Source organism: Trachurus trachurus, assembly GCF_905171665.1.
Source record: "Trachurus trachurus genome assembly, chromosome: 14".
Lineage (NCBI taxonomy): Eukaryota > Metazoa > Chordata > Actinopteri > Carangiformes > Carangidae > Trachurus > Trachurus trachurus.
Window position 1 is genome coordinate 32,407,523 of NC_139903.1, and position 25,140 is coordinate 32,432,662.

The 25,140-nt window shown below is 44.3% G+C and overlaps 1 protein-coding gene across 1 annotated transcript; it reads left to right on the plus strand.

The window, feature by feature from the left end:
* Positions 1 to 487: 487 nt before the first annotated feature.
* On the plus strand, positions 488 to 14,809 carry LOC310996607 (NLR family CARD domain-containing protein 3-like; the record flags this gene model as incomplete). Its single annotated transcript, XM_083986029.1, has 11 exons — positions 488 to 525; positions 3,529 to 3,666; positions 3,758 to 3,901; positions 7,593 to 7,706; positions 11,491 to 11,604; positions 11,734 to 11,812; positions 11,973 to 12,201; positions 12,354 to 14,151; positions 14,266 to 14,439; positions 14,529 to 14,702; positions 14,806 to 14,809. The coding sequence occupies exons 2-11, from the start codon at positions 3,578 to 3,580 to the stop codon at positions 14,807 to 14,809; spliced, it is 2,919 nt and encodes a 972-aa protein (XP_083842155.1). The 5' UTR covers positions 488 to 525; positions 3,529 to 3,577.
* Positions 14,810 to 25,140: the final 10,331 nt, after the last annotated feature.

A 25,140-nucleotide genomic window follows, 5' to 3' on the forward strand; every position in this document is an offset into this window, starting at 1 on the left:
GAGAAGGCACAGAGGACTCTGAAAATTCTGACAGCTCTTAGTCGACATGAGGGTGAGTTTAGCAAAAATGAGAAAAGAGCTTCCCTCTCTGGCTTTTTAAAAAAAAATGTTTACACTAACTCTACTTTAACAATACACAATGACTGAATAAATATGAAAGAATTCCATTACTCAATCAAAAGGATTGGAGTTAAGGATTATATACTTAACTCCAATCCTGACTGTAGCATATACAGTAACTGTGGGGAACAGTGAAAAACAGACTGAGGTCTGCACAATGATATTTTCACTGCACCTGGGTACATCATTTTTTGTTACTGTACCTTACTCCCTTTATATTAATATTGTGTGTGTGACAAATGTCCTTTGTTCACTTTGGATTTAATTTCATGGAGCAAAGTCCAGTGCAGCAGGTTAATTATTGCAGATAAAATAACATGCCAGTCACAGTTCAGTTAAGTTCAGTGTTAAAGTTTCACTAGTTTGACTCAGCGGTTGTGTCGCAGTTTATTTCCTCGTGTGAAGGTAAGGTGAACAGTCTGAATGTTTTCCTCGTTAACACCTGTCGTTACCTGAGTTCTCTGCCCTTCAATTTGTCGTTGTGTTGTTGTTGTGTTATTCTAATGTTCCTGTAGCTGAGTCAGAGCTGTAACTGTAAAGTCTGGACCGACAGAACCGTGTCCGTCATGTTGTGTGGATGTTGTCGGTAGAAGCGCTGGAATAAGAGCAGAAGCAGAGTTAGTGGGTGGTCAGTAGTTGAACACAGAGTGGTTCTTTGTGTGCAGCTCCACTTCCTGATGACTGGAGGCAGCTTCACCGCCTGAATCAGCCTGTGGAGGAGGTGGAGATGAGCCGCTGCTCTCCTGCTGTCTGACAGCCGCTGGAGAACAGCTGGGACTTTGTCTGTGGTGAGTGGTCTGTCATTAGATTTATACTACAGGACTGATGTGGACTCAGTGTCTGTCTTTAGATTTAGGGCGTATTCACACCAGGCTTGTTTGGTCCGCGTGAAACTGACTTTTCCTCTGGTGCGGACCTTTTGGGGAGGTGTGAATACAAACCAAACCAAGTGAACCGAGACCACCTCTGCAGCTGGGACTTGGTTCACTTGTTTGGTCCGGACCAGAGTCCCAAACGAACCCTGGTGCGATTCACGTACGGTGTGAATGCAAACCGAACCTTTCCCGAACCAAATGCAAAATCCAGGCGCCTTTTTGGATTCAACAGGCTTCCGTTGTTGTCAGAAAATGTGGAAATGATCAACAATGAGCCGTGGGTCAACATGGAGCACAGATAGACACTCTGCCTCCTTGATATCTGGTCAGTGGAAAACATTTATCAGATGCTGGAGAGGACGCAGCCGTCGCCGTTAAGGATGCACATTCTTCATATTTTTTTTAACTGATAGGCCTAACAGAAAGTCGTTATCCGATTAATAACCGTTAACAGAAATAAATGTGACTAGGCTTAAATGCCGATCGGCAATGCGGCATCCTGAGAGAATGATTATGTTTTTTGTTTGTTTTGTTTTTTGCTGTGCCGTCCTTTTTTTCTTTTCTTTTTTTTGTAACTTTTTTTTGTACATTACTGCAACTGTAAATACTACCAAATTGAAAGGGCAGCAAGAAACTCATTCATGACCTCCATTGTGTACTTTTCGTGGAAGATCCCGCTGATAATTTTTATCCAATGATTGAGCGACTGTGGGACACACGTGCTTTTGTTTACAAAGTCGATCCGCTTGTGAAAAAATGCAATGTGAATACAAACCGCACCAAGTAAAAAAAAATGTAGTCCGGACCAAAGCAAGTGAACTACTTTCCTGGTGTGAATACGCCCTTAGACTACAGGACTGATGTGGACTCAGTGTGGCGGGCTGACACAGCATCACCGCATCAAATGAGTCCCAGGCTGCTGCTTCAACAGCTACTACAGTCTATTGATGAACATTGGTCTGATCAATACTCAACTGAACTGTATTGATGATTGATTTTCCAGTGTTGATCAATGTTCAGCATCGGGTTGTTCACGGTAACTAACTAAGCCTACTTAGTGCAGTACAGTGCGGTACTTGTACTCTCCTTGAGTATTTCCTTGTGCTATTTTTGGTTGTAGATTAAAAACACCTGATGAGCTCAGAAACACATGATTAAAGATGGTAACTTGACGAAAATCGCTAATATTGTTTTTTTTTTTCAAAAAGAGTATGCCAGCCTCCTTCAGCTGTACCGTTTTGGTGGGGTGAATACGGAGCTGATGTCTCGTGTTTGATACCACTCTTTCTTAGTTACGGGGGGGGGGGGGGGGGGGGGGGGGGGTCCGTGCAGCAGTATTTGTATTTGTCCATATAATGGTTGTGAATGGATACCAACTTTCTTAAAGATGGTAACTTGACGAAAATCACTAATATTTTTTTTTTTTTTTTAAGTATATTTTTTGGCTTTTCATGCCTTTATTCGATAGGACAGTTGAGAGTGTGACAGGAAATGCAGCGAGGACTATAGCCTCAACACATGGGGCGGGTGCTCTACCAACTGAGCTAAACACCTCGCCCAAAATCAATAATATTGTTGTGAAGGATCTTTTAGAGCTGCAACAGTTGTTCAATCAACATTTTTCAAGCAGAAATTGTCAGTTTTCAGCCTCAAAAACTGAAGATTTCTTTGTTTTCTCTGATTTGACTGTAAACTGAATATTTGTGTCTCTTTGATGGTTGCTGTGACAAAAAAAGACATGGCCTAAGGAACTTAAACGCATCATTTGTCTGTATTTTGTGACATTTGATGGAGCAGACGATGAATGGATCGACAGTAGCAGCTGGAGAGTGTTTTTTTTCTCTCTTTGAATTTCCAGTGTGAGTGAAATGACTGAATGTTGTGATAGTGGAGCTGTGAGGTGAAATAAGTCTTGGCCCAGTTGTTGTGTGTGTAATAATCAGCTGTAGCTTCTTTGATCCAGTGGTTTTCTACAGGGACAGATCAGTCTGATCCAAATCCAAATTTTCAAGATTACCAAATCTGGATAATGATGCCCTAGATGGGACTGTGCATCACAATGAAGGCTGATTGGTCTGTAACCAACAGGTAGAACAGCAGCATGGGCTCACTCACAGTGTGTTTATTTGAAGAAACAACAAAGAGCACAGAAAACAATACATACACTCCGTTTTCAATGTCTTTTAAACACAGGCTTTTTAAAAAAGCAAATATAATACAACAACCCATTTTCAAGATTTGATCCAATCCATTATCCAAAATCCGATCGGATTACCTTTGAACAACTGGGCCCTGGATCTAAGTCCTTGTGTGTGTCAGTGGATGGAAACAGTGGTCCATGGATCATGTTGCTGGGCTGCAGCTTCATGACGCCATCTAGTGGACTGATAGTAGAAGTACAGCAGCTGAGTGACTGCATTCAGCTGACACTGATATGAAGCAGAGGAGAAGAGCCAATCAGTGGAGGAGCAGCTGGAGACATGATGGACATGTGAGCTGCTGTGCAGATGAATGATGTGTGTTTCCTCTGCAGGTGAAGCTCCAAAGTGTGTGTGAGCTGATGTGGATGTGAGCTCAGCAGCATGGATCAGTGTGAGGACAGAGAGGAGGGAGCCCCTCCCTCTAAAACCACTCTGTGGGGGGGAAGTCAGAGCCAGACCAGGGGTCAAAGGTCAGATGAGCATCTCTAACTGTTCATGACTCAGATCACTGCTCCATCATTATTCACACTCAAAGCTCTGTGTGTGTGTGTTGTGTTCAAGGCCAAAGCAGCAGCACAAGACACAGTCTGCTGGACCTGGACCTGGACCTGGACCTGGACCTGGACCTGGACCTGGACCTGGACCTGGACCCAGTGAGTCCATTGGTCGCCATCAGTTTAGCAAGAGGCGATCTTTACTTGAAAGGTCAGAATTTAAAGTCAGACAGACTTTTCTCTCTAAAAGTCAGTTGTTGTGTTTATTAAAAGGTTGGAGATAAGTCTCCATGTAAGTGAACTGGAGTCAAAATGTTATTTCGTGATCCGATTGAATTGCACCATGAGAAAAAAATATGTCCTCTACCTGTTTAAAACATCACGTTTCATGCCAAAAAAAATCAGCAGTTTATCGTAAAACGGCAACAGAAGAATGTATTTAGTGTGAAGACGCTCTACAGACTACAGATCTGGTGTCCCACAAAAAGTCCATCACCAACTGACAGGGGAAAAGACGGCATTTGGTGACATCACCTACGCGACTTGTAGTCTTTCTGGTTACGGATTCTTTGGAATTTTATTTTACAATAGTTTTACAACAAACTGCTGATTTCTCGGCATGAAACGTGATGTTTTAAACAGGTAGAGGACATATTTTTTTCTCATGGCACAATTCAATCGGATCACAAAATAAAACTTGGACTCCCGTTCACTTACATGGAGACTTTTTCCGAGTTGAGGACCCAGGGCGACCCATGGTTACTTCCTGCTTCCGCTTAGGCTCTCTATTCCCATTTCCATGTTGTTCCTTGTGGTCATAATATTTCATCCATTTGCATTGTGTGTTGGAAAATCTAGTTTTTAGCGGCGGCAACAGCCGTGTTTATGATCAACTGGCTCTACTTTGTGTACATTGTTTTCTCCCGGTCTTCTCCCACCGGGACACGGCCTGCTGCTCAGCTCGGACGCGGTGTGTCACGGGCGCCGGGCGGTCTGGACCGGGTCTGGACTTGGTACCAGGTCCAGAGATGATTCACTGTCTCCCCGTGTTGGCCTAAGCTAACGTTAGTTAAAAACTTTATTTTTTTCACACAATGCAAATGGATGCACTCTGACCAGTAACGAGATGTAAACAGGAGCAGCATGGTGGATTATTTACCTGTTGCAGCTGGATGACTGCTGCTGCGACTGTTTTAGACAGAGAGAGTGAAGGTAAGAAATATTTCCTGAAGGTTTATCAGCTGTGTCTCTGCTGAGGACTGGGGTGTATGGCGGAGTGTGTATCTACCCTGGTTAAAAGATTCACGCCTCCTACTGATGTCCACAACCACTTTATTCTCTCCAGTTACAGAACTCCGTGAAAATTGTAGCAAAATAAAACACATTTCACATAGGCTACATTATTTTTCACAGATTAGTTTCTTATACATGAATACACAAGTTTCAGTATTCAAAAATTACAGTGTACGCCTGCTTAGCCAATAGACAGTCCTCTCTCGTCTCTTTTTCTCTCTCCCTCTTTTCCTCTCATCTCTCTTTTTCTCACTGACAACTTCCGGCTCACATCTGACATTACTTGGACAGGAAGCGACGGTAATCCTTTAATTTACAGGCCGTTAATTACATCATAATGTCAAGAAATTACCAAAAAATAACAATTAATTGCTGTAATGTCAAGAAATAGCCTAGAAATAACAGTCAATTTCATAGTAATGTCGAGAAATATAGCAAGGAAATAACTTTTAATTGTGTAGAATTAGCCCAATACCTCTCAAACAATATTAATTTAAACGTTTCAATGAATTTTGAAAGCAGAATTATGAATTAAACTGCATTTAGGTTTCATAATAAATTTATGTAAACATAATAAAATAACAATTAGAAATCAAATATGATAATTTCACCCTAACTTCCGGTGTTGCCACAGTAACACATTGCCATACGGCAATTGGTGGCAGCTACAGAGTGTGTTTGAGGTCACTTTCCCGTCTTTATGACAACGTGTACATGTTTAAGTTGTGTATCAGAGACGTTCAGTGAAGCCCAGCTCTCCTGCCATGGGGCGTGGTCTCTTTGCCTGCAGCGGACACGCCTCCACCGTCCTGAGACAGAGAATACTGATCATTTATTGACAACTTTGATGCATAATTTTATATACTTAAAGGTCATAACTACAAGTTTAATTCCTCCTGGCCAGTAGGTGTAGAACTCACACTGCCTGCTCTCGCTCCAACCTTCCGTTTTACTGGTTGCTAGTTACAGCAGTAGACACATGACATCAACGTTCTAATGCTGTTGCCACAGAGATCATTCCATGCAACGTAACCAGATGTAAATATTTATATATTTTGGACCCGTCAACATTTATTAAAGGTTGACTATGTAGAATTACAAGAACAACAACAGAAAAAGAATTCCAGCAGTCGATTGCCAGACCGTTGCTAGGTAAAACGGGCCGTTGCTAGGGACTCCGCTCTGATCAGAGGACAGCAGAGGAGGAGAGCTAAGCAGGATATTTACCTTATGTTTCATTTTTACCGTCATTAACAGCATAATAAATGACTTGTAGCTTGTTACAGGGACAGTGGAGGCTCTCTGCTGCTGCTCAGAGCCTCCGCTGTCACTGCTCTCGTCAAGTTGGAAAAAAAAAAAAAAAGGAGCTCCGTGGCACCGAAAGTCCGCGACGATAAACGTGTTTATGACAGATAAGACTACACAAATACACCTATCCTAACAAGTATATGATAATCCATTGATCCACCGATTGATTATTAAAAAGGCTTGGTTGGAAACAAACGCATACGACCGGGAGGAGGCAGGAAAACAGCGGAGAACTGAGCCACATGTCGGCTACAGGCAGGTACGAATGTAAACAGAACGTTGACAGATAGTCAGTTGTCGAGCCCGTCAGAAAAATTAAAAATAATAATTCAGACTAAAAAAAAAATGTTTGTGGAAAAGCAATACTTTCATTCTGTACCCCTCTAAAGGCCCCATGGATGTATTATTTTTGAAAAAATATAGCTTTTAATAAATATTCTACATATTCAACCTTTAAACAGTTATTTATATACTATTTTTTAAAATTCAGTAAAATTCATACTTTTATTCTGCACCCCTCTAGATATTCTGTGGAAGCATTATTTTTGAAAAATGTATCCTTTTGATGAAAAAGTTGTAGCTATAACCTTTAACGACTTTTTTAGTCCTTCAGATTTGACAGAGTGGTTAATAATATGTTTTCATGTGATATTATAAATACATTAAAACACATATTTAGTTTTGGTTTACCCGATGGTCTTGTTTCCAGCTGGTAGAAGGAACATGGTGATGTTGCTGCATCAAGTCGCCTCCTGGTGGCAGCTTTGAGGTGTGCAACAGGACGAGGGGCTGATTAGTGATTTCTAGTGAGTTCAGAGTGATGTCAGACACAGAGAGCAGAGACAGAGGATCAGATCAGTTACAGGAGCTGAAGCAGAATCTCAGCAGCTGCTTTTTACAGGAGCAGACCAACAAACGTCCATAAATACTGAGAGAGAGAACAAGCAACTCTGGTGAAGATAGAAACTTCAACTCATCTACAGAACAAAACACACAGATAAATGACATTTTCCGCCCCTTTATGCCGTTCTCTCTCCTCATTGGATAAAAGTTGTAGGATACAAGGAAAGTTTTCTCCTCGGCTTACAGCAGAGCAGAGTGACTGACAGACCCGTGTTTCAGACCAAACACTCTATAGAAGTGATTGCTGTCAGAAGATAGAACTATTTAAGACTTATAAATAATAACTCACAAATATTCCGCTTACTTTAAGGTAGGCTATCAGGTTGATGTTTCTTCTGTGTTCTTTTTTTTTTTTTAAACCCTGAAACTATTTGACATCAGGTGTGTTGTTGTTTCAGGATCCAGCAGCAGAGACCAGACTCTCCTGAACCCAGCTGTCTGTCTTTAAAGAGTGACCGGTCAAAGATTGATATCATTGACTTTAAAGGAGGACGTGGATCAGCTGATCAGATGTAAGAGACAAAACTACATTTCAAAGCTGTTGAGTTTCTGTTGAACGTTCTTCCTGTGGAGTCACATTTCAATGATTCTCCATCAAATCTGAGTTATAACTCAGACACATGTTGTCCAGCTGCAGTAAAGAGTCCCTGCCTGAACATCTACATGTTAATATTCAGTGATGCTCATGTAACCAATGTGAGTTGGCACAAGAAGGAGAAGGATTCTGTAGTGTTCTCACACATTTATTTGGCCCAGACCTGTGGGCGACAATTGAGATACCACACTTGTCATCATCCGTCTTTTATTTCTCACCCTAAACATACAGAACGACACTCATTACACACACACACACAAACCACAGTTTCTGTACGTAGCTCTAAACGAGGCAGCCAAGAACAAGAACAAGTTATAAAACTTGTTCAAAACGTAAAAACTACTGAAAACAACTGATAAACATATTTACATTGTGTTTACATTTTCCATCATACATTCAATATAGGTGAAACTCACATTTACACAGAAAACAAGAAAAATATGTTGCCGGGATTTCCTGGCTGAACTCTCCCTCAGCTATTGTAAACATCACTGTGAGGGGAAGAAGGGAAGAAGGGAGGGGCTACAGACCTGAGGCACGCGGGGGCTGTGGGGAGAAGGTAGAAAAAATCTGGCAGGAGTGAAAAAATGCAATGTTTTGTTTGCGGTAACCAGATGTGGGCAGATGAGCTCCGGGGCAGACCTTCATCACATCATTTTGGGCAAATCGGGCAAAGCATGAAGAAGCTATGACAAGTTGATGGTTCATCCACCAGGGGGCAGTAACGGGATGTGGGCAGATGCGTTCAGGGGGACCATGATCACACATGTTAAATTTGGAGCAAATCGGACAATGTTGATGTAAAATACAGCATTTCCTGTTTCCACAAGAGGGTGACGTGTGTGATTGCCTACGAGCATATGGAGACTTTATTGAAATGGAAATGTTGTTGTTACAAAAAAAGAAAAACAAGATAGGCAAAACAAATTTAATTCACTGTGTGGTGCAGTGTGGATGGATCAGTCTTTTGCTGAATTAACTGTGGCTGATCAGCCAGCACATTGTGGAGAGAGTGTGAAGGAGAGTCCAATATTTGGTGATATCACACCCGCATCCTCTTCTGCGTACTCCTCTGTCCTGTGACCCTCGGCGCTGGCCATGTGATGTCTTTTGCCTCGTCAGCACAGTTGTGGTCTTGCCCCATTCTCATCAAAGTGTTTGATTATGTCAGTCAGAGTGTCTTTGCCAATTCTGAAAAAGACAAAAAGAAAACCATTGCTTCAGATCATGGGTCATGTAAACAGGCACCTTGTCACCTGACTCACCTGAATCATTAGCATCATAGTCAATACTTTATTCATGCACCCAAAGTGTCTTATTCACCCATGGGCATGCTATTCATGAACCAAACATGTGTTATTGAACCAACAGGCGTGTTATTCACACTTTATTCAAGCACATCATCAGGTTGGTGTGTTATTCAAATTATGATGAAATGTAAAAATGAACATTACATAACATAGATAAATTAGACATCAATGAAAACTCGCCCCTCACAGTGGATTATTAAAAGATGGCGCCAGAAATAATACAGTCAGTAATCATTGTATGTGACTTTGAATGAACTCTACATAACGTAGATAACTTGGACGACGTTAATGAAAACTCAGTGGATTATTAAAAGATGGCGTCTAGCATGAAAAAAACCTGTTTGTAATCCATGTGTGTGTCTTTGAATGAACAAAAACGTAACGTAGAAAAATTGGAGGTTAATGAAAACACGGAAATGAAAATCGTATCTATTTCTCTGTCTTTGTCACCTTCAAATGTTACAGTAGATATAGCTTCTGATATCTTACGATATAGCTTCTGATATCCATCTCCTCCACTGGCCGATTCACATGGCTACTTAAGTAGCGATGTGAGACCCTTTTAACGTGCAGCTGACTGGCTATTCACGTGCTTTTGTTCTTTTTTCCGCTAATTTACTGTGGGATCACCCATCCTCCCAAATAGGTCTCAGCTGCAGATGGATTTACTTGAAAAAATAACCAAATTCAAATATAAATTTTTATTGTTTTAAAACCACCAATACTATTATTTGAAACATGGAGTGGCTTCTTCATGATTTCAAATTACATATTCAGCAAAAAAATGAAAATCAAAATTAAAAAAGAAAAAGAAAAAGATTTTTAATTGTTTTCCGGACTTGTGCTGGGCTGACTTGTTCCTGGTTTTCACATGGCGGGTCACATATGCATGCTGTGGTAGTATAATATGAAAGTCTGGCATGAAAATAATCGTTTACATGCAGAGCTTAATTGAGCTATGCTCAAAATTCGATTTTGGCGTCAAGTCGGACTTCTGTCCTTGTCTCAATTTACATGCAACTGAGAAAATCGAATAACTGACGGGGTCTGCCCCCTCATGCGGCGTCACCCATTGTTTCAGCGGGTTTATACGCCCCCTGTCCTATTGACTTCTCTGTCACCTCGTAAAAAACTGAATATAAAAAATGTAGTGAGCTTGTCTGGGCTGGATTCACGCTGAGAATAGGATACGGGCTTCCTTTTTTCATCTCTCTCTCTCTCTCTCTCACTCTCTTTTTTTTGTGTGAAATTATTTGAATCGGCGCTGACGTTGTTTTTTTTTTCTTTACTTTGTCGGGTTCGGGCGGCTTCTCTGCTCCACTTTGTGCCGTCTCTACTGTTGTGGAGCAGGTGCACATGCATTGTCCAGTTATACTCCGACTAAGGTGTATACATGACGGAGAAAATTGAATCGAATTCCAATCGCATTATGTGGGTGTCTTAATCGGAGTTCTCTAACTCCGATTTCGGTCGAACTAAGGTGTTTACATGCACTTCAGTTGTCCAGTTATAGTCGGATTAAGGCAATAATTTTGTTTTTTCAAGTGTCATGTAAATGTACTGTGTGTTTGTAGTGAGGCAAAGAGCAGTACAACCCTGACATTTATACAGTATGAGGTTCACAGACAATTTTGTGTGTGTTTTTGTAGTAAACACAGGTTCTCCTTCATCTCAGGCCCATTTAGTGGTCTCAACTTGCATAAGATGCATAAATGGTAATTCATGCATTATTTATTAGGATTTACAGGAAATTTCCTGATAGTAGTGAGCATACACGGCATAAGAGCAACCATCTTGATGTATTTCAAAGGAGGTTAAATCGATTTAAATTTTTGATTTAACCTCCTTTGAAATACTATGACCTGGGCAAATGAGAATATGCACCGGCTCATCTTGATGTAAATAAACAATCCTTGGCCGCTCACAGCTTTCCCATTGGATTTTAGCCCGTCATGTGACGGTACACGTGACACCCATTCCTACCAGCTTGACTGCTCGGCTACAAACACACCGATGGGATCGATGTAAAGGCTGAAGTGCCCTGTTTTCATTTAAAAAAAGAATTACATCGCTCACATTTTTCCCTTCCGGAAATAAACGCAAAAGAGTACGGCTATACCCCCGGTATGTCCGGCAATGTCGCCAACCTCTAGGGGTGAAATAGGCCGATTATGAAATATGTCCAATAACTGTTGCAAACTGTCTGGGTGGGCGAGGTTTTCCATTGGGTGGCGGGTGCCCACCCACGCCTGCCCATGCCTACGCAGCTGGTTTACAGTTTACTTAAGTCAAGGATTATTTTGTATTAAGGTATCAAGGTTGATGTTTTTTCTGTGTTCATTAAAAAAAAAAACCTGAAACTATTTGACATGAGTTGTGTTGTTGTTTCAGGATCCAGCAACAGAGACCAGACTCTCCTGAACCCAGCTGTCTGTCTTTAAAGAGCAACTGGTCAAAGGACTGGATAATTAACTTTAAAGGAGGACGTGGATCAACTGATCAGATGTAAGCTGTAACTGACAGTCAGACTCAGGTTATTGTAGAAAAGAACCAGTTTGTACGACGGGGACATATAAAGTCCATCTTGTATTATCTCTCTGTACTGATGTTGACTTGACACTGATTCCTCCACAGAGTGGACCAGGAGAGCTCAGAGGTTCCCAGTGGTCAGTCTGCCCAGCAGCATCAAACACACCTGGACTCCATATTTATGGTGAGGACATGTCCAACAGCTGCTGTTACATCTGTTGTGTTCACAATTATCTCCATGCTGCACTTTGACACCAGTGGATTGTCCGTCTGTCCAACATGGATCTGATGTTTGGCTCCATGGTTTTAGTTTGATGCTGTCACTCATAGAGTTTCTGTTCCAGCTGCTGGAGGAGAACATGGTCACTTTTGTCAAGAACGAGCTGAAGAAGGTCCACAAGGCTCTGAGTCCAGATTACCCAGAATGCTTACGGAGTCAGAGGGAGGATGAGGAGGTGTTGGACGGTGAGGATGAAGGGCAGAGGAGGAGTAGCAGAGAGGCATTAGTGAGGATCACAGTGAACTTCCTGAGGAGGATGAAGCAGGAGGAGCTGGCTGAGCGTCTGCAGAGCAGTAAGAGGATTTCTCTAAAGATTCAATATGATGGAAAAATGAGACGTTCACTGACATCAACACATGGAGGGAAACATGTTCATATAGTCGTTATTTAGAGGAATAAAATGTTATATTTACCTATTGATCTTTTTTCTTGTGTTTTCATTCAGAATATTTTGCTCCAGTTTGTGGACGTAAACTCAAATCTGTCCTGAAGAAGAAGTTCCAGTGTGTGTTTGAGGGGATCTCTAAAGCAGGAAACCCAACTCTTCTGAACCAGATCTACACAGAGCTCTACATCACAGAGGGAGGGGCTGGAGAGGTCAATAATGAACATGAAGTCAGACAGATTGAAACAGCGTTTAGGAAACCAGACAGACCAGAAACAACCATCAGACATGAAGACATCTTTAAAGCCCCACCTGGAAGAGACCGACCAATCAGAACAGTGATGACAAAGGGAGTGGCTGGCATTGGGAAAACAGTCTTAACACAGAAGTTCAGTCTGGACTGGGCTGAAGACAAAGCCAACCAGGACATACACTTCACATTTCCCTTCACCTTCAGAGAGCTGAATGTGCTGAAAGAGGAAAAGTTCAGTTTGGTGGAACTTGTTCATCACTTCTTATCTGAAACCAAAGAAGCAGGAATCTGCCGGTTTGATCAGTTCCAGGTGGTATTCATCTTTGACGGTCTGGACGAGTGTCGACTTCCTCTGGACTTCCACAACACTGAGATCCTGACTGATGTGACAGAGTCCACCTCAGTCAACATGCTGCTGACCAACCTCATCAGGGGGAACCTGCTTCCCTCTGCTCGCCTCTGGATAACCACACGACCTGCAGCAACCAATCAGATCCCTCCTGAGTGTGTTGACATGGTGACAGAGGTCAGAGGGTTCACTGACCCACAGAAGGAGGAGTACTTCAGGAAGAGGTTCAGAGATGATGAGCAGGCCAGAGAGATCATCTCCCACATCAAGACCTCACGAAGCCTCCACATCATGTGCCACATCCCAGTCTTCTGCTGGATCACTGCTACAGTTTTGGAGGAGCTGTTGAAGACCAGAGAGGGAGGAGAGCTGCCCAAGACCCTGACTGAGATGTACATCCACTTCCTGGTGGTTCAGTCCAAAGTGAAGAAGTTCAAGTATGATGGAGGAGCTGAGACAGATCCACACTGGAGTAAAAACAACAGGAGGATGATGGAATCTCTGGGAAAACTGGCTTTTGAGCAGCTGCAGAAAGGAATCCTGATCTTTTATGAATCAGACCTGACAGAGTGTGGCATCGATATCAGAGCAGCCTCGGTGTACTCAGGAGTGTTCACACAGATCTTTAAAGAGGAGAGCGGCCTGTACCAGGACAAGGTGTTCTGCTTCGTCCATCTGAGTGTTCAGGAGTTTCTGGCTGCTCTTCATGTCCATCTGACCTTCATCAAGTCTGGACTCAACCTGATGTCACAACAACAAACAACCTCTAGGTGGTCTGAAGTGTTTGGAGACACATTTACACCTTTCTACCAGAGCGCTGTGGACGAGGCCCTACAGAGTCCAAATGGACACCTGGACTTGTTCCTCCGCTTCCTCCTCGGTCTTTCACTGGAGACCAATCAGAATCTCCTACGAGATCTGATGACTCAGACAGGAAGTGACTCACGGTCCAATCAGGAAACAGTCCAGTACATCAAGAAGAAGATTGAAGAGACTCCCTCTGCAGAGAAAAGCATCAACCTGTTCCACTGTCTGAATGAACTGAATGATTGTTCTCTAGTGGAGGAGATCCAACAGTCCCTGAGATCAGGACTTCTCTCCACAGATGAACTGTCTCCTGCTCAATGGTCGGCTCTGGTCTTCATCTTACTGTCATCAGGAGAAGATCTGGACGAGTTTGACCTGAAGAAATACTCTGCTTCAGAGGAGGCTCTTCTGAGGCTGCTGCCAGTGGTCAAAGCCTCTAACAAAGCTCTGTAAGTGTAGAGAAGGTTTGATTTATTCATCATTATATAAAAACCCTTCTGTCTTTTCAACAGGACAGAAAATTAACTCCTTTCTCCTTTAATTCCTCATGATCATCTCTTCAGACTGAGCAACTGTAACCTCTCAGAGAGAAGCTGTGAAGCTCTGTCCTCAGTCCTCAGCTCCCAGTCCTCTGGTCTGAGACACCTGGACCTGAGTAACAACAACCTGCAGGACTCAGGAGTCAAGGTCCTGTCTGGTGGACTGGAGAGTCCACACTGTCGACTGGAGACTCTCAGGTGAGGATCCATCCAGCTGTTTATCTGATGACACTAAAACACAGCAGCAGGTGTTGACAGAGGGTTCCTGTGTGTTGTTGTGTGTTCAGTCTGTCAGGATGTCTGATCACAGAGGAAGGCTGTTCTTCTCTGGCCTCAGCTCTGAGCTTCAACCCCTCCCATCTGAGAGAGCTGGACCTGAGCTACAACCATCCAGGAACCTCAGGAGTGAAGCTGCTGTCTGCTGGACTGGAGGATCCAGACTGGAGACTGGACTCTCTCAGGTATGGAGAGGCTGCTGCAGCCACACACACTGTCTGATAGAGGAGGAGGAGCTGGAACATTTTCTATGGCCCCGTTAACACCTAGTATTAACATCTGTCTCAGGTGATCAATGCATTGATGATCAGATCCCATCACTCAGACCATATCCAGAGGTGGTGTAGGCCACAGTAAAGCTCCGCCCACTCCACTGACGTCCTCAGTCTCAGTCTGACTCGTCCCAACACAGTTTATACTGAAGCCAAAATCTCAGAGTGTTTCAAACATGAGCTGTGCAGCTTTCATCAGTCACAGTAATGAACTACTGGGATCAGGAGTTTTAGCCTGATGCATCAGCCGCTTACTTCATTACATTTCATATAGCGTCTGAACACGAGCCATAGGGATTCGTTTGCTTCCGGGAGGCGGTTGCTTACATTTGCTTCAACTAATCGCTGCTGCTTGGTGGTCACGTGTGCTATACACCGGTTAAGCTCATAGGTTAATCTTGAGCGCTTGAGTTCAACGTCATCGCCTTCACTTACCCGTCTGTTCGCTGATTAGAGCGGACGGAGCAAACCGAAACGCATTGCTAGTTCCCTGACTACATGGTTGAGGCAAATTAAATTTGCCGGAACCAGTAGGCGGCGCTAGCCTGGCTACAGGAGTTTCTCCTCATGATGACTTCAGTGTCTCATCATGACTCACTGTGTCATATTCAGGAGAAGAGATGTCAGTGATGAAAGCAGCTGTTGGCAGCTGTGCTCTGAGTCTCTCCAGATGTTTGGATCAGACTTTATTTCAGAGTGTATCAGGAAACATTTCAGCTGCAGCTGGTTAAACTGCTTCTGAGTGTTTGACCTGAACAGTCCCAAAGACTGTAGACACCTGTTGAGTGTGGACACTAGGCTTGGGCGATAGGTTAAAAATTTCCAATCGGCCACCGTACCCCTTTAAATCGGCGATTGACGATATATTCGGCAGTTATGACACGTGTGCGGAGCGCAGGTGTGTATGTATAAAGCGGATCAATCACAACCAGAGCACCGACGCGTCAGAGAGAAGCGAGGTGAGCGCAACGCACACCTTATTCTCCTGTGAGAAAGAAAAAAAAAAGAAGCCCGTGGTCCAACCTGACCCGAGTTATTAAATGTTTACGTTTATTTAGAAGTTTAATTGGTGCTGATTAAACTTGTAAATGAATGCTGCTCTGGATCCAAACAACAGAACCATTTTATTATAATAGACTATATATTTTCCATCTTTGCTGAGCATAAGGTTTGTTCTAAATTAAATAAAAGCCTGTCCCATAGACGCGTGTCCACTCGGCGCACACACACACACCCTCAAAAAAAAAAAAAAAAACTATTGGCAGAAGTCTGGGCCGGGAGAACCGGCAGCCTACCTTTCGTATGGATAATCAGCTTGATAATCTAACGGATTTGATCTGTCCCGGAAAATCCGTTGTTGTGATAGACACATGTGTTTTCATAACGCAACTCTGTCCGGAGCTTCGCTACTTTTATTTCCGTATCCTTCGTAACAGTAACAGTAACCCCCGGTACAAGGATTTCAAAATAAGGGCACACTGAATATCATAAAACATAACGCTCTTCTAAAAATAATTCAGACTCGTCGGAAATCAGTGTGAATAACATAGAACAACATACATATTACATAACTATAGCTGCCAGATCCAATTTACGCACGCTTTGAATTGTGCTCCATGTAAATTAGAGTTGAATTCTGTGGAGGCAGACCATTAATTTGGCGAAATAAAATGCAAAAAAAATCGCCCAGACAATCGCCAAAAATTAAATCAACCGTGACGGACTCAGCCAGTGGTCGATTGGCGATACATTCGTCCTATCGCCCAAGCCTAGTGGACACACTAATAACAACACAGCAACAAGAATCAAACCATGTCCACTGCTCAGAGACATTCGTCTCCCAGCGTCTCCAACCAAGGAGGAAATAAGAGACAGAAACCAGGCGGCACCATCAGGTCTCTGTCTGGTCAGATATTAATGATCAATAATCAGCTCAGTCTCTCTGAGATCCTGATCTTGTCCTGATGAGATGTGTTGTTGTGTTGAGGAGACAGTAAATCACAGTGTGACATCCAGATGTCCTCACTGTCCAGAGGCCTGGAGCTGTCAATCAGAAGAAAGTGAGTGTAGTGAACAGTGTAATAATCAGTGTTTGTGGCTGAATGTGTGTGTGATCAAACACCTGGTCAGATCAGATCAGATGAAGCCACAAAGTGTCTCCTTAAAGCTATGGTCTACGATTTGGAGCATTGGTAATTATTATTAACATCGTTTATACAGCGATTATGGTCCTGTGGTCTGATACACACAATATAAATAGCAAAAAGAACCAAAAAAATCCATTCAGTCTATCAGCTGTGGGCCTGCATAGAAATTGACCAATGGGCGCCGCGCGCCCCGTCCGGCTCCCACTGGCTCGTATCCTCCATCCAATCCCCTCGTCTCCCCTGCTCCTCCTCGACCCGCCTTGTCCCCACCCCCTTCCGCTTAGAAACTACAAGTAGTTGTAACCACTCTGAGCTGCTCAGCCACAGACACATGAACCCACGAATTCAGCGCCTGCTGCCCCCCACCCCCGGTCGGTCTGCCACTGAAAGCCCCACTAGGATTCAGACAAGCACAGTACACAGTGTCGCGAGGAGGCCCCGAGGGGCGGGCCATACGAGCTCGGAGGGGAGGGGCGGGGGTGTGTGAGAGGTGCTTTTTTCAAATTTTTCTCATCTTCTTTCAAATCGTAGACCATAGCTTTAATGAAAGTCTCCAGCAGCTGGAGCTTCACTTCCTGTATGAGTCCTTGTGCTCTGAGATGAGCCTGGTTCTCTCTGCTCTACAGTTTCTCTGCTTCCTCTGGACTCTGACTTCAAGTCCAGCCAAAATGTGTGGACAGGTTTGATGGAGCTCAGGACTGGTCCTGAGGACGGCTGCTTTATTCCACATGATGTGACTGATCTCAGTGAGTCAGTGTGTTGCAGCTGATCTGTGTGAAGAGCAGAGAAGAACAGAGTCATTGATCATGAGATCCTGATCCGTCCTGTCACTGTGATCAGATGGTTTCTATTAGAGCTCATTCATCCACTCACTGCTGCTGTGGCTCCTGTGGAAACCTGCTCACAGCCTTCTTCTTCTTCTTCTTCTTCTTCTTCTTCTTCTTCCTCTTCCTCTTCTTCTTCTTCTTCTTCTTCTTCTTCTTCTTCTTCTTCTTCTTCCTCTTCTTCTTCTTCTTCTTCTTCTTCTTCTTCTTCTTCTTCTTCTACTCCTCCTCCTCCTCCTCCCTCGGTGATATCTGGGCTCAGCTCCATCTGTTGTGTCTTATTCTTCTTTGCTGTGACGTGTGTTTGTGCAGCTTGAGAGTCAGAGAGTGAAAGTGTGTGTCTCACACTGAAGTGACATCACATAGAGAAAACACATGATGAAGTGTTTCCTCCTCGTCTCCTCCTGCTCTGTATCATCACTAGATAAAGACTCCAGCTCCTTCTTCTCTGTGCTCAGTCTTCATCCATACATACCAGCCTCCATGTGAACACGGTGATAAAACAGTGTGTGTGTGAGAGCCATGTAATGTCCATGTGTGCATGCTGACAGAGAAGGTGCTGCTCTGACCTGGGCTGGGTATTGTGGCCAATTTCCTGAATCGATTCGATTTCGATTCCTAAGGTTCTAAATCGATTAATCACGATTCAATTCGATTCGATTCGATTTCATTAGAATCGATTCAATCTCCTCTTAAAAAATGAAAATGGCTCAACTGTTACAAAATACGATGTTCTTTACTTTTTTCTTTTCACCATAAACAACAGCTTTTAAGTGCAAACTTGTAAATTTGACAGTTTAAACTTGAACTGTAAATAAAACTGTCCCAAGTCTCAAAAGGGCAATTTTGAAATTAGAAAGGAATTGCAAGTGAAAGTGAACTTGAACTGCAACATTCCATCACTGCAAATTGCATTAATTAATTAATTTATAATTAAGGCATTGTTTCTTTAAGTGCAAAAATAATATTAATGGTAAAAAAAAAAAAAAAGTGAACTTCAAACTGTCTCAAATCAAGTCTGCAGCACCTAAAGCTCCCTCTCTCCCTCTTGAGGGAGGAAATGTGTAGAAACGGAGCCCATGGTAAATAAAGTGACGGTGTTGAGCGGTTCCTGTGACGAGTCCGGCCCGGTCACGTCGCCTATCTCCGGAGTCCGGGCGTCATGTGTTATAGCCTAATATGACGGTCATAAAGTGGAGGAGAAAAGTCGCACTGTGAAAACGCGGAGCTGCTCGTGTGGTAACACGTATCATATGTTGGCTCACCTGCGGCTTGAAGAACATGCGGTTCCTGTAGATGTCTGTGTGTGTGTGTGTCAGCTCTGCACCGCTGCCACACACAGACACACACACACAGCGTCGGAGCGCTCAAGTGAAACAATCACCTGCAGATCACCTGAGCTGACGTGATCTCCGCTCGTAGTTTGGTTTGGTTTGGTTTTTAATCATATCAAACACAGCAATAGCTACATTGCACAGTTACAAAGAGGAAGAAAGAAACTCCGCTGGTAGTTACTGAGTCACAGCGTCAGATGTAACCGCGCCGCTGCTTCATCACGCACGAGACTACCGGGGGAAAAAATTGATCTCATGCCCTGTGAATCGATATTACAAAATTAAAATGAAATCGATTCGATTAAATCGATTTTTTTACCCAGCCCTAGCTCTGACCCCCCTCCTCCTTTCAGGGTGGAGCCTGCTGGAGTCCCATGGTTGACACCAGGTCTGAGGAAATGTAAGTCTGTTTTGACTTTGATTCATGGAAACAAAGCAGCACATTCAACCATCTTCACACCTCATGAATCTTCATCAAACTGTCAATAACTGATCACATGATCAATAACTGCAGATGTGTCTTGTTCTCTCCATCAGATTCCTGTCGACTCACAATCGACACAAACACAGTGCACACAGACATCAAACTGTCTGACAACAACAGGAAGGCAACACGGGTGAAGGAGCATCAGTCATATCCTGATCATCCAGACAGATTTGACCTGTGGTCTCAGCTGCTGTGTTCAACTGGTCTGACTGGTCGCTGCTACTGGGAAGTGGAGAGGAGAGGACTGGTTCATATATCAGTGAGTTACAGAGGAATCAGAAGGAAAGGAATCAGTAGAGGCTGTTTGTTTGGAGGGAACGATCAGTCCTGGAATCTGATCTGCTCTGATGATGGTTACAGTGTCAGGCACAATGACAGATCGACACGTATCACCTCCTCCTCCTTCTCCTCCTCCTCCTCCTCCTCCTCCTCTGTCTCTAACAGAGTAGCAGTGTATGTGGACTGTCCTGCTGGCTCTCTGTCCTTCTACAGTGTCTCCTTTGACTCACTGATCCACCTCTACACCTTCAACACCACCTTCACTCAACCTCTGTATCCTGGGTTTGGAGTCTACAGGTCTGGTTCCTCAGTGAGTCTGTGTTGAGTGAACCAGAGTCTCCTCCTGTCACAGAAACCTTCTCACTGCTGAACAGACAGTTCAGTCTCTACACATCTGTCTCTGTCTCTCACTCACGTTTTCACATTCATGGATTAAATCAGTAGATTTTTTAAACTCTTCTCAGTGATTCTTGTAAACTTCTTCCTCTTCCTTTAAAGATGGAAGCGTTGATTATTACAGGACAAAAACCATGGGGACTTTTACTCAGCTGCTGATGAAGGACGAGGCCTAATATCACCAAGCTAAAAGTCTCTGAGCCGCCAGCGTCACTGAGGAGAAAAACACATTTTAAACAAATTCACTGTTCATGTTCAACTTTACAGGCTGTTTGTGAGCTGCTCACAGGTAAACACACACAACAAGAAACACAACTGGAAACAAACATCATGTTGTATGGACGTTGAATAGAAGGAATTACATGTGATTTCTTTTTCTTTGTGTTTTCACTGAATCAAATAAAACAATATGAATCAGTTTTATATGTGATGTGCATTTCCCGCTGATGTAGAGCAGCACAAAAACCATCAGCTACTAATCCTACCAGCCAATGATTTTTCTGTTACCATGACACTGAGTTCATTATTAAACTGTATTCATCTCTGTCCTAAATAAAGATGTGAAATAAATAAAAATGTTTTTTTTTTAACTCATTGAGTGCCGCGCTCCTTTCCAAAGTTTTAGTCAAGTGTACCAGCAATTTAGACCATTTTTGACGATTTTTGTAGAGCCACAGTGTATTCTATATTATTGCCACCAACACATACTGTAGCTCAATTGAAAGGTTTAACTTAATGCTTCAAGTGGCCACAAACCGTTTGTTTCTACGTGCCTCCGTTCCTGAGAAAAGTCAAGCTAAACATGGCTGGGTTTCACCAAAATCCCTCCTTTTTTTCTAGAAAAGGAGATAGAGCGTCTTTTATGAAAGGTGCTCTGTTTGTGTCTGTCGCTCTTCTGACACTCGCATTTCTGGATCAAAGGGCTCGTATAAGATAAATATATACAACAATTGTTGTTCTATTCACAAAACCACCATCGGGGGCGGGGGGGGGGGGGCGCCACTAAACAACAATAACACAGACGCACCGTGCCGTGTCACAGCTTCACGCCGCGGAACGTGAGGGTCTGTCGGCCACCGCGGCTCGGGAAGACCGGTCCCGCCGGTGGTCGCGGTCCTTCTGTGGTACGGGTCGGTGATGCCGGTCTGCTTTGGCCCAGAGACCATCAGATTTTACCGCGGGGGGACTTTGGGGAGGACACGGTGTTGCTCCAGCTGAAGACCGGGCGGACTGTCGGCTGAGAGCTTCAAGCAAGTTATACTTGTGGATTTAAGGAATGAGTATTAAGACATTTACAGGACTCACACAGACTTTAAAACAAAGATAATGATTTAAAAATTAAGAGGGCACGATCGTAGGTTTACTACGATCATTTATATGAACGTTAAGTTGTTTTGACAGTTCATTAATATACAATGTTACACTGAAAACGAGTTAGTCTGAACCTGTAGAGCTTAAATCACAATGGAAAATAAATCACAATTAACTGTCTTTTGTGTGTTTTAATGAGAACTGAATGTTAAACATGACAGATGACCCCAGAACACCTCAAATAATGTAATGAGGGCTTTACTCTCTTACCTTTTTATATTGAAGAGTATCTTTAACTTGCTGCACAGTTCACCAGTTGTATTTACAGGATGTTGGTAGAGGTATTATAAACTCAGCCACACGTGGTTTGTTTTTATCAGCCACACTGTGTGATTAAAGAAAATTGGAGCTCTTTGGACAATGCATCTTCCTTTTAACTCATTGAGTGCCAACCACATACTTTTACGTTTTTTGCTTTTTAAATTTTAAAAAAAAATGAAAATAGACACTTTAACACACCTTGGCCCTCATTTATCAAACTTGCGTACACCAGAAAAAAGGGTGTACACCAAATTCACCGCAAGGATTGGCATTTATCAATCTGAGCGTGATCGTACGGTACGCACAAATCTCACGCCAGCTCTGACCAGGTGTACGCACATTTGGAACCAGCGTAGAACACGCAGGAAGGAGTGCTGCTGTGTCAGAATGATTATTAAACCATAGTCTAATAACGCAGCGATGTGGACCACATGTTGTTGTTGTTTATATTGATAAAAAGATAAAAAGTAGCCAAAAAAAGAGAAACGCTACAACCAAGTCCGTGTTGAAAATTTAACTCGACTTTTATTTTGAGCAACTGAGATGAATTAAAAACCACGATGTGACAGATGCTCGTTAATCAGAAACAGAAACAGTCAATGACAGACAGACCTGTTATTGTAGATCACACACACAAACGTCCAACATCTCCTGCACCAGAGCATGACCGGACGGCTCCTCAGTCTCTCTCTCTGCCGGACACCGGAGCCGGCGGCGGGGGGGGGGGGGGGGGGGGGGGGGGGGGGGGGGGCTCCGCTACCTGTCCAGGTGCAGCTGATCTCCGCGGCGGAGTCTTTTTTTTTTTTTCCCCGTCACCGGGACCTGTCAGCGGGAGATCGGGCCGGTGTTTCACATCCCTCCATCAGCCGAACCATGCCAGCGGTGCTGATGGTCATAAAGTCGCGTTCGCAGCAGTAATATGCCTATATGATGAGGCATATTAGGGCCGTGATTCTCCTCAGTCACTTGTGTTTAGTAAACTGCAGCAGCATTTCATGAGATCGCTGGCTTTCCTGATGTGGTCTGCAGCCTCCATCCACCGGGATGACGCTTATCAATCACAAAATCTATCAATCTATCAATGTCCAAATATTTAATGTTGCCGCCCTCTCCCTGTTCGACGTGGTAATGTCAGTAAAGTCCCTCTTCTTGGCCGTCTTCCGTGTCTCCATGTCGTAAAAGGGGCAGGGCGACGCCTCTAAAGCAGGAATATATCGGGGCGTGACATTTAAATGACGCTCGTTTTCAGCCGCCGGATTTATCACCACCACGCCGGTTCTATGCCGAAATCAGCAGCGTACACACTTTTAGTAAATCACACGTGACACTTGGCGTACACTGATATTTACACCAGAATCTACACCAGATCCTGCGCAAGTTTGATAAATGAGGGCCCTTATGTGTAAATTTGGGGACTCTACGACGAGCAGAACTGAAATAGATGACGATCAAAAACTCAGGACAGCTCACGATCTGGAAGTTTTTATCATAACTTGGCTTTTGCAAACCGAGTTCTGCATGTGGATGCAGCGCAGCTGCTCCGCTGTCACTGGCGAGGCTCCAGCAGCTCGGAGCAGAAACAGGAAGCTCCCAGCCGACAGTCCCTCTCTGTCTTCATCTCGAGCAACACCGTGTCCTCCCACGGTAAAATGTGATGGTGTGGAGATGTATATAATAATGATCAGACTGGAGACGAGGTGAATTGAGTCAGTTTACTCTCCACACAACTAAACACTGAAACCGTACAGTTGCTAAGAAACCATATAAACTCTGTAGAACCCGGAACCGGCATAAACTGTCGGGTTGCTAAGTAACCATAGCTCTTAAAGGCACAAGCCCTCTGGTACCTGGGTGAATGTCTTTACTATGTTCCCTATTGTGGGTTACCACACAGGCCCCCCCAGAATTCACCCATACAGAAAAACAATTCAAACATACAGACAATCAACATATTTCAACACCCAAAACAGTGAACAGTCTTCAAGAACAATCAACGGGGTGAGGGGCGGATCGGGCGGCCAAAACGGCTGCGCTTAGCAAGAGAGTTAAGGGAAAGGGGAGGGGCTGGGGCAGTGCCGGGGACCAAAGCAGGGGGGCGTCCCCGCCGCGGGGGCCTGGCTCAGGCTCTTCCACGTCCAAATGAGCAGGCTTCAGACGGTCTATTGCGATGCGTTCTGGTTTACCCCACATGTCCACCACAAAGTTCTTAGACCCCCACTCCAAGACACGGAAGGGCTCATCGTAGGGGGGCTGCAGCGGGGTCCGATGATCGTGAAAACATACTTGGCCGACAGCAGGTCCTTGGGGACATAGGACTGGGGGAGGCAGTGACGAGATGTCGCTGCCCGTCAGGCTGGTGTGTGGGGAGGCTTTCATGGCACAATGAAACCTCTCACACAGTCCGTTGCCCTGCAGGTTGTACGCCGTTGTGTGGTGGAGCTTCACCCCCAGATGCTCAGCGACTTCAGTCCAGAGCTCTGACGTGAACTGTGGGCCCCTGCCAGAGGTGACGTCTGATGGTGTGCCAAACCGGGCCACCCAGGATGTGATGAATGCCCTGGCCACCTCTGCTGATGTAGTTGAGGACAGGGGAATAGCTTCTGGCCACCTGGTGGTCCTGTCCACCATGGTGAGGAGGTGAGACTGCAGAGAGAGCTGCCGCTGCTAACGACCTGACCATGGCTCTGAAGTCTTGGACATGGCGAATGTCAGAGGCTTGTGGTCCGCGTCCGGTGATATCCGCGCACCAAATTGACCTTGGAAAAGATAGTTGTCCCCGCCAAGTGAGTGGAGAAATCCTGTATGTGTGGGACAGGGTAGCGGTCAGGGGTTGTTGCGTTGTTCAGGCGATGGAAATCACCGCAGGGGCGCCAACTGCCATCAGCTTTAGTAACCATGTGTAAGGGGGAGGCCCATGGGCTGTTTGAGCGGCGCACTATGCCAAGACGCTCCATAGTAGCGAACTCCTCCCTTGCGATGGCCAGCTTGGCTGTGTCGAGGCGGCGGGCCCGTGTGTAAACTGGGGGGCCTCCAGTGGTGATATGTTGCTCCACGCCGTGTTTAGCCACCGCAGACGAGAACGTGGGCGTGGTGAGGTCAGGCGATATGGGTCTCCAATGTCAAGTGTGTTCGACAGGCAGAGCGCTCCAGCCCCCCCAAGTGTGCAGGGGTATGATGCAAAAGAAACGGCATCGATAGGTTGGCAGTTTGTAACATCGACCAGCAGGTTGAAGGCGCAGAGGAAATCCGCGC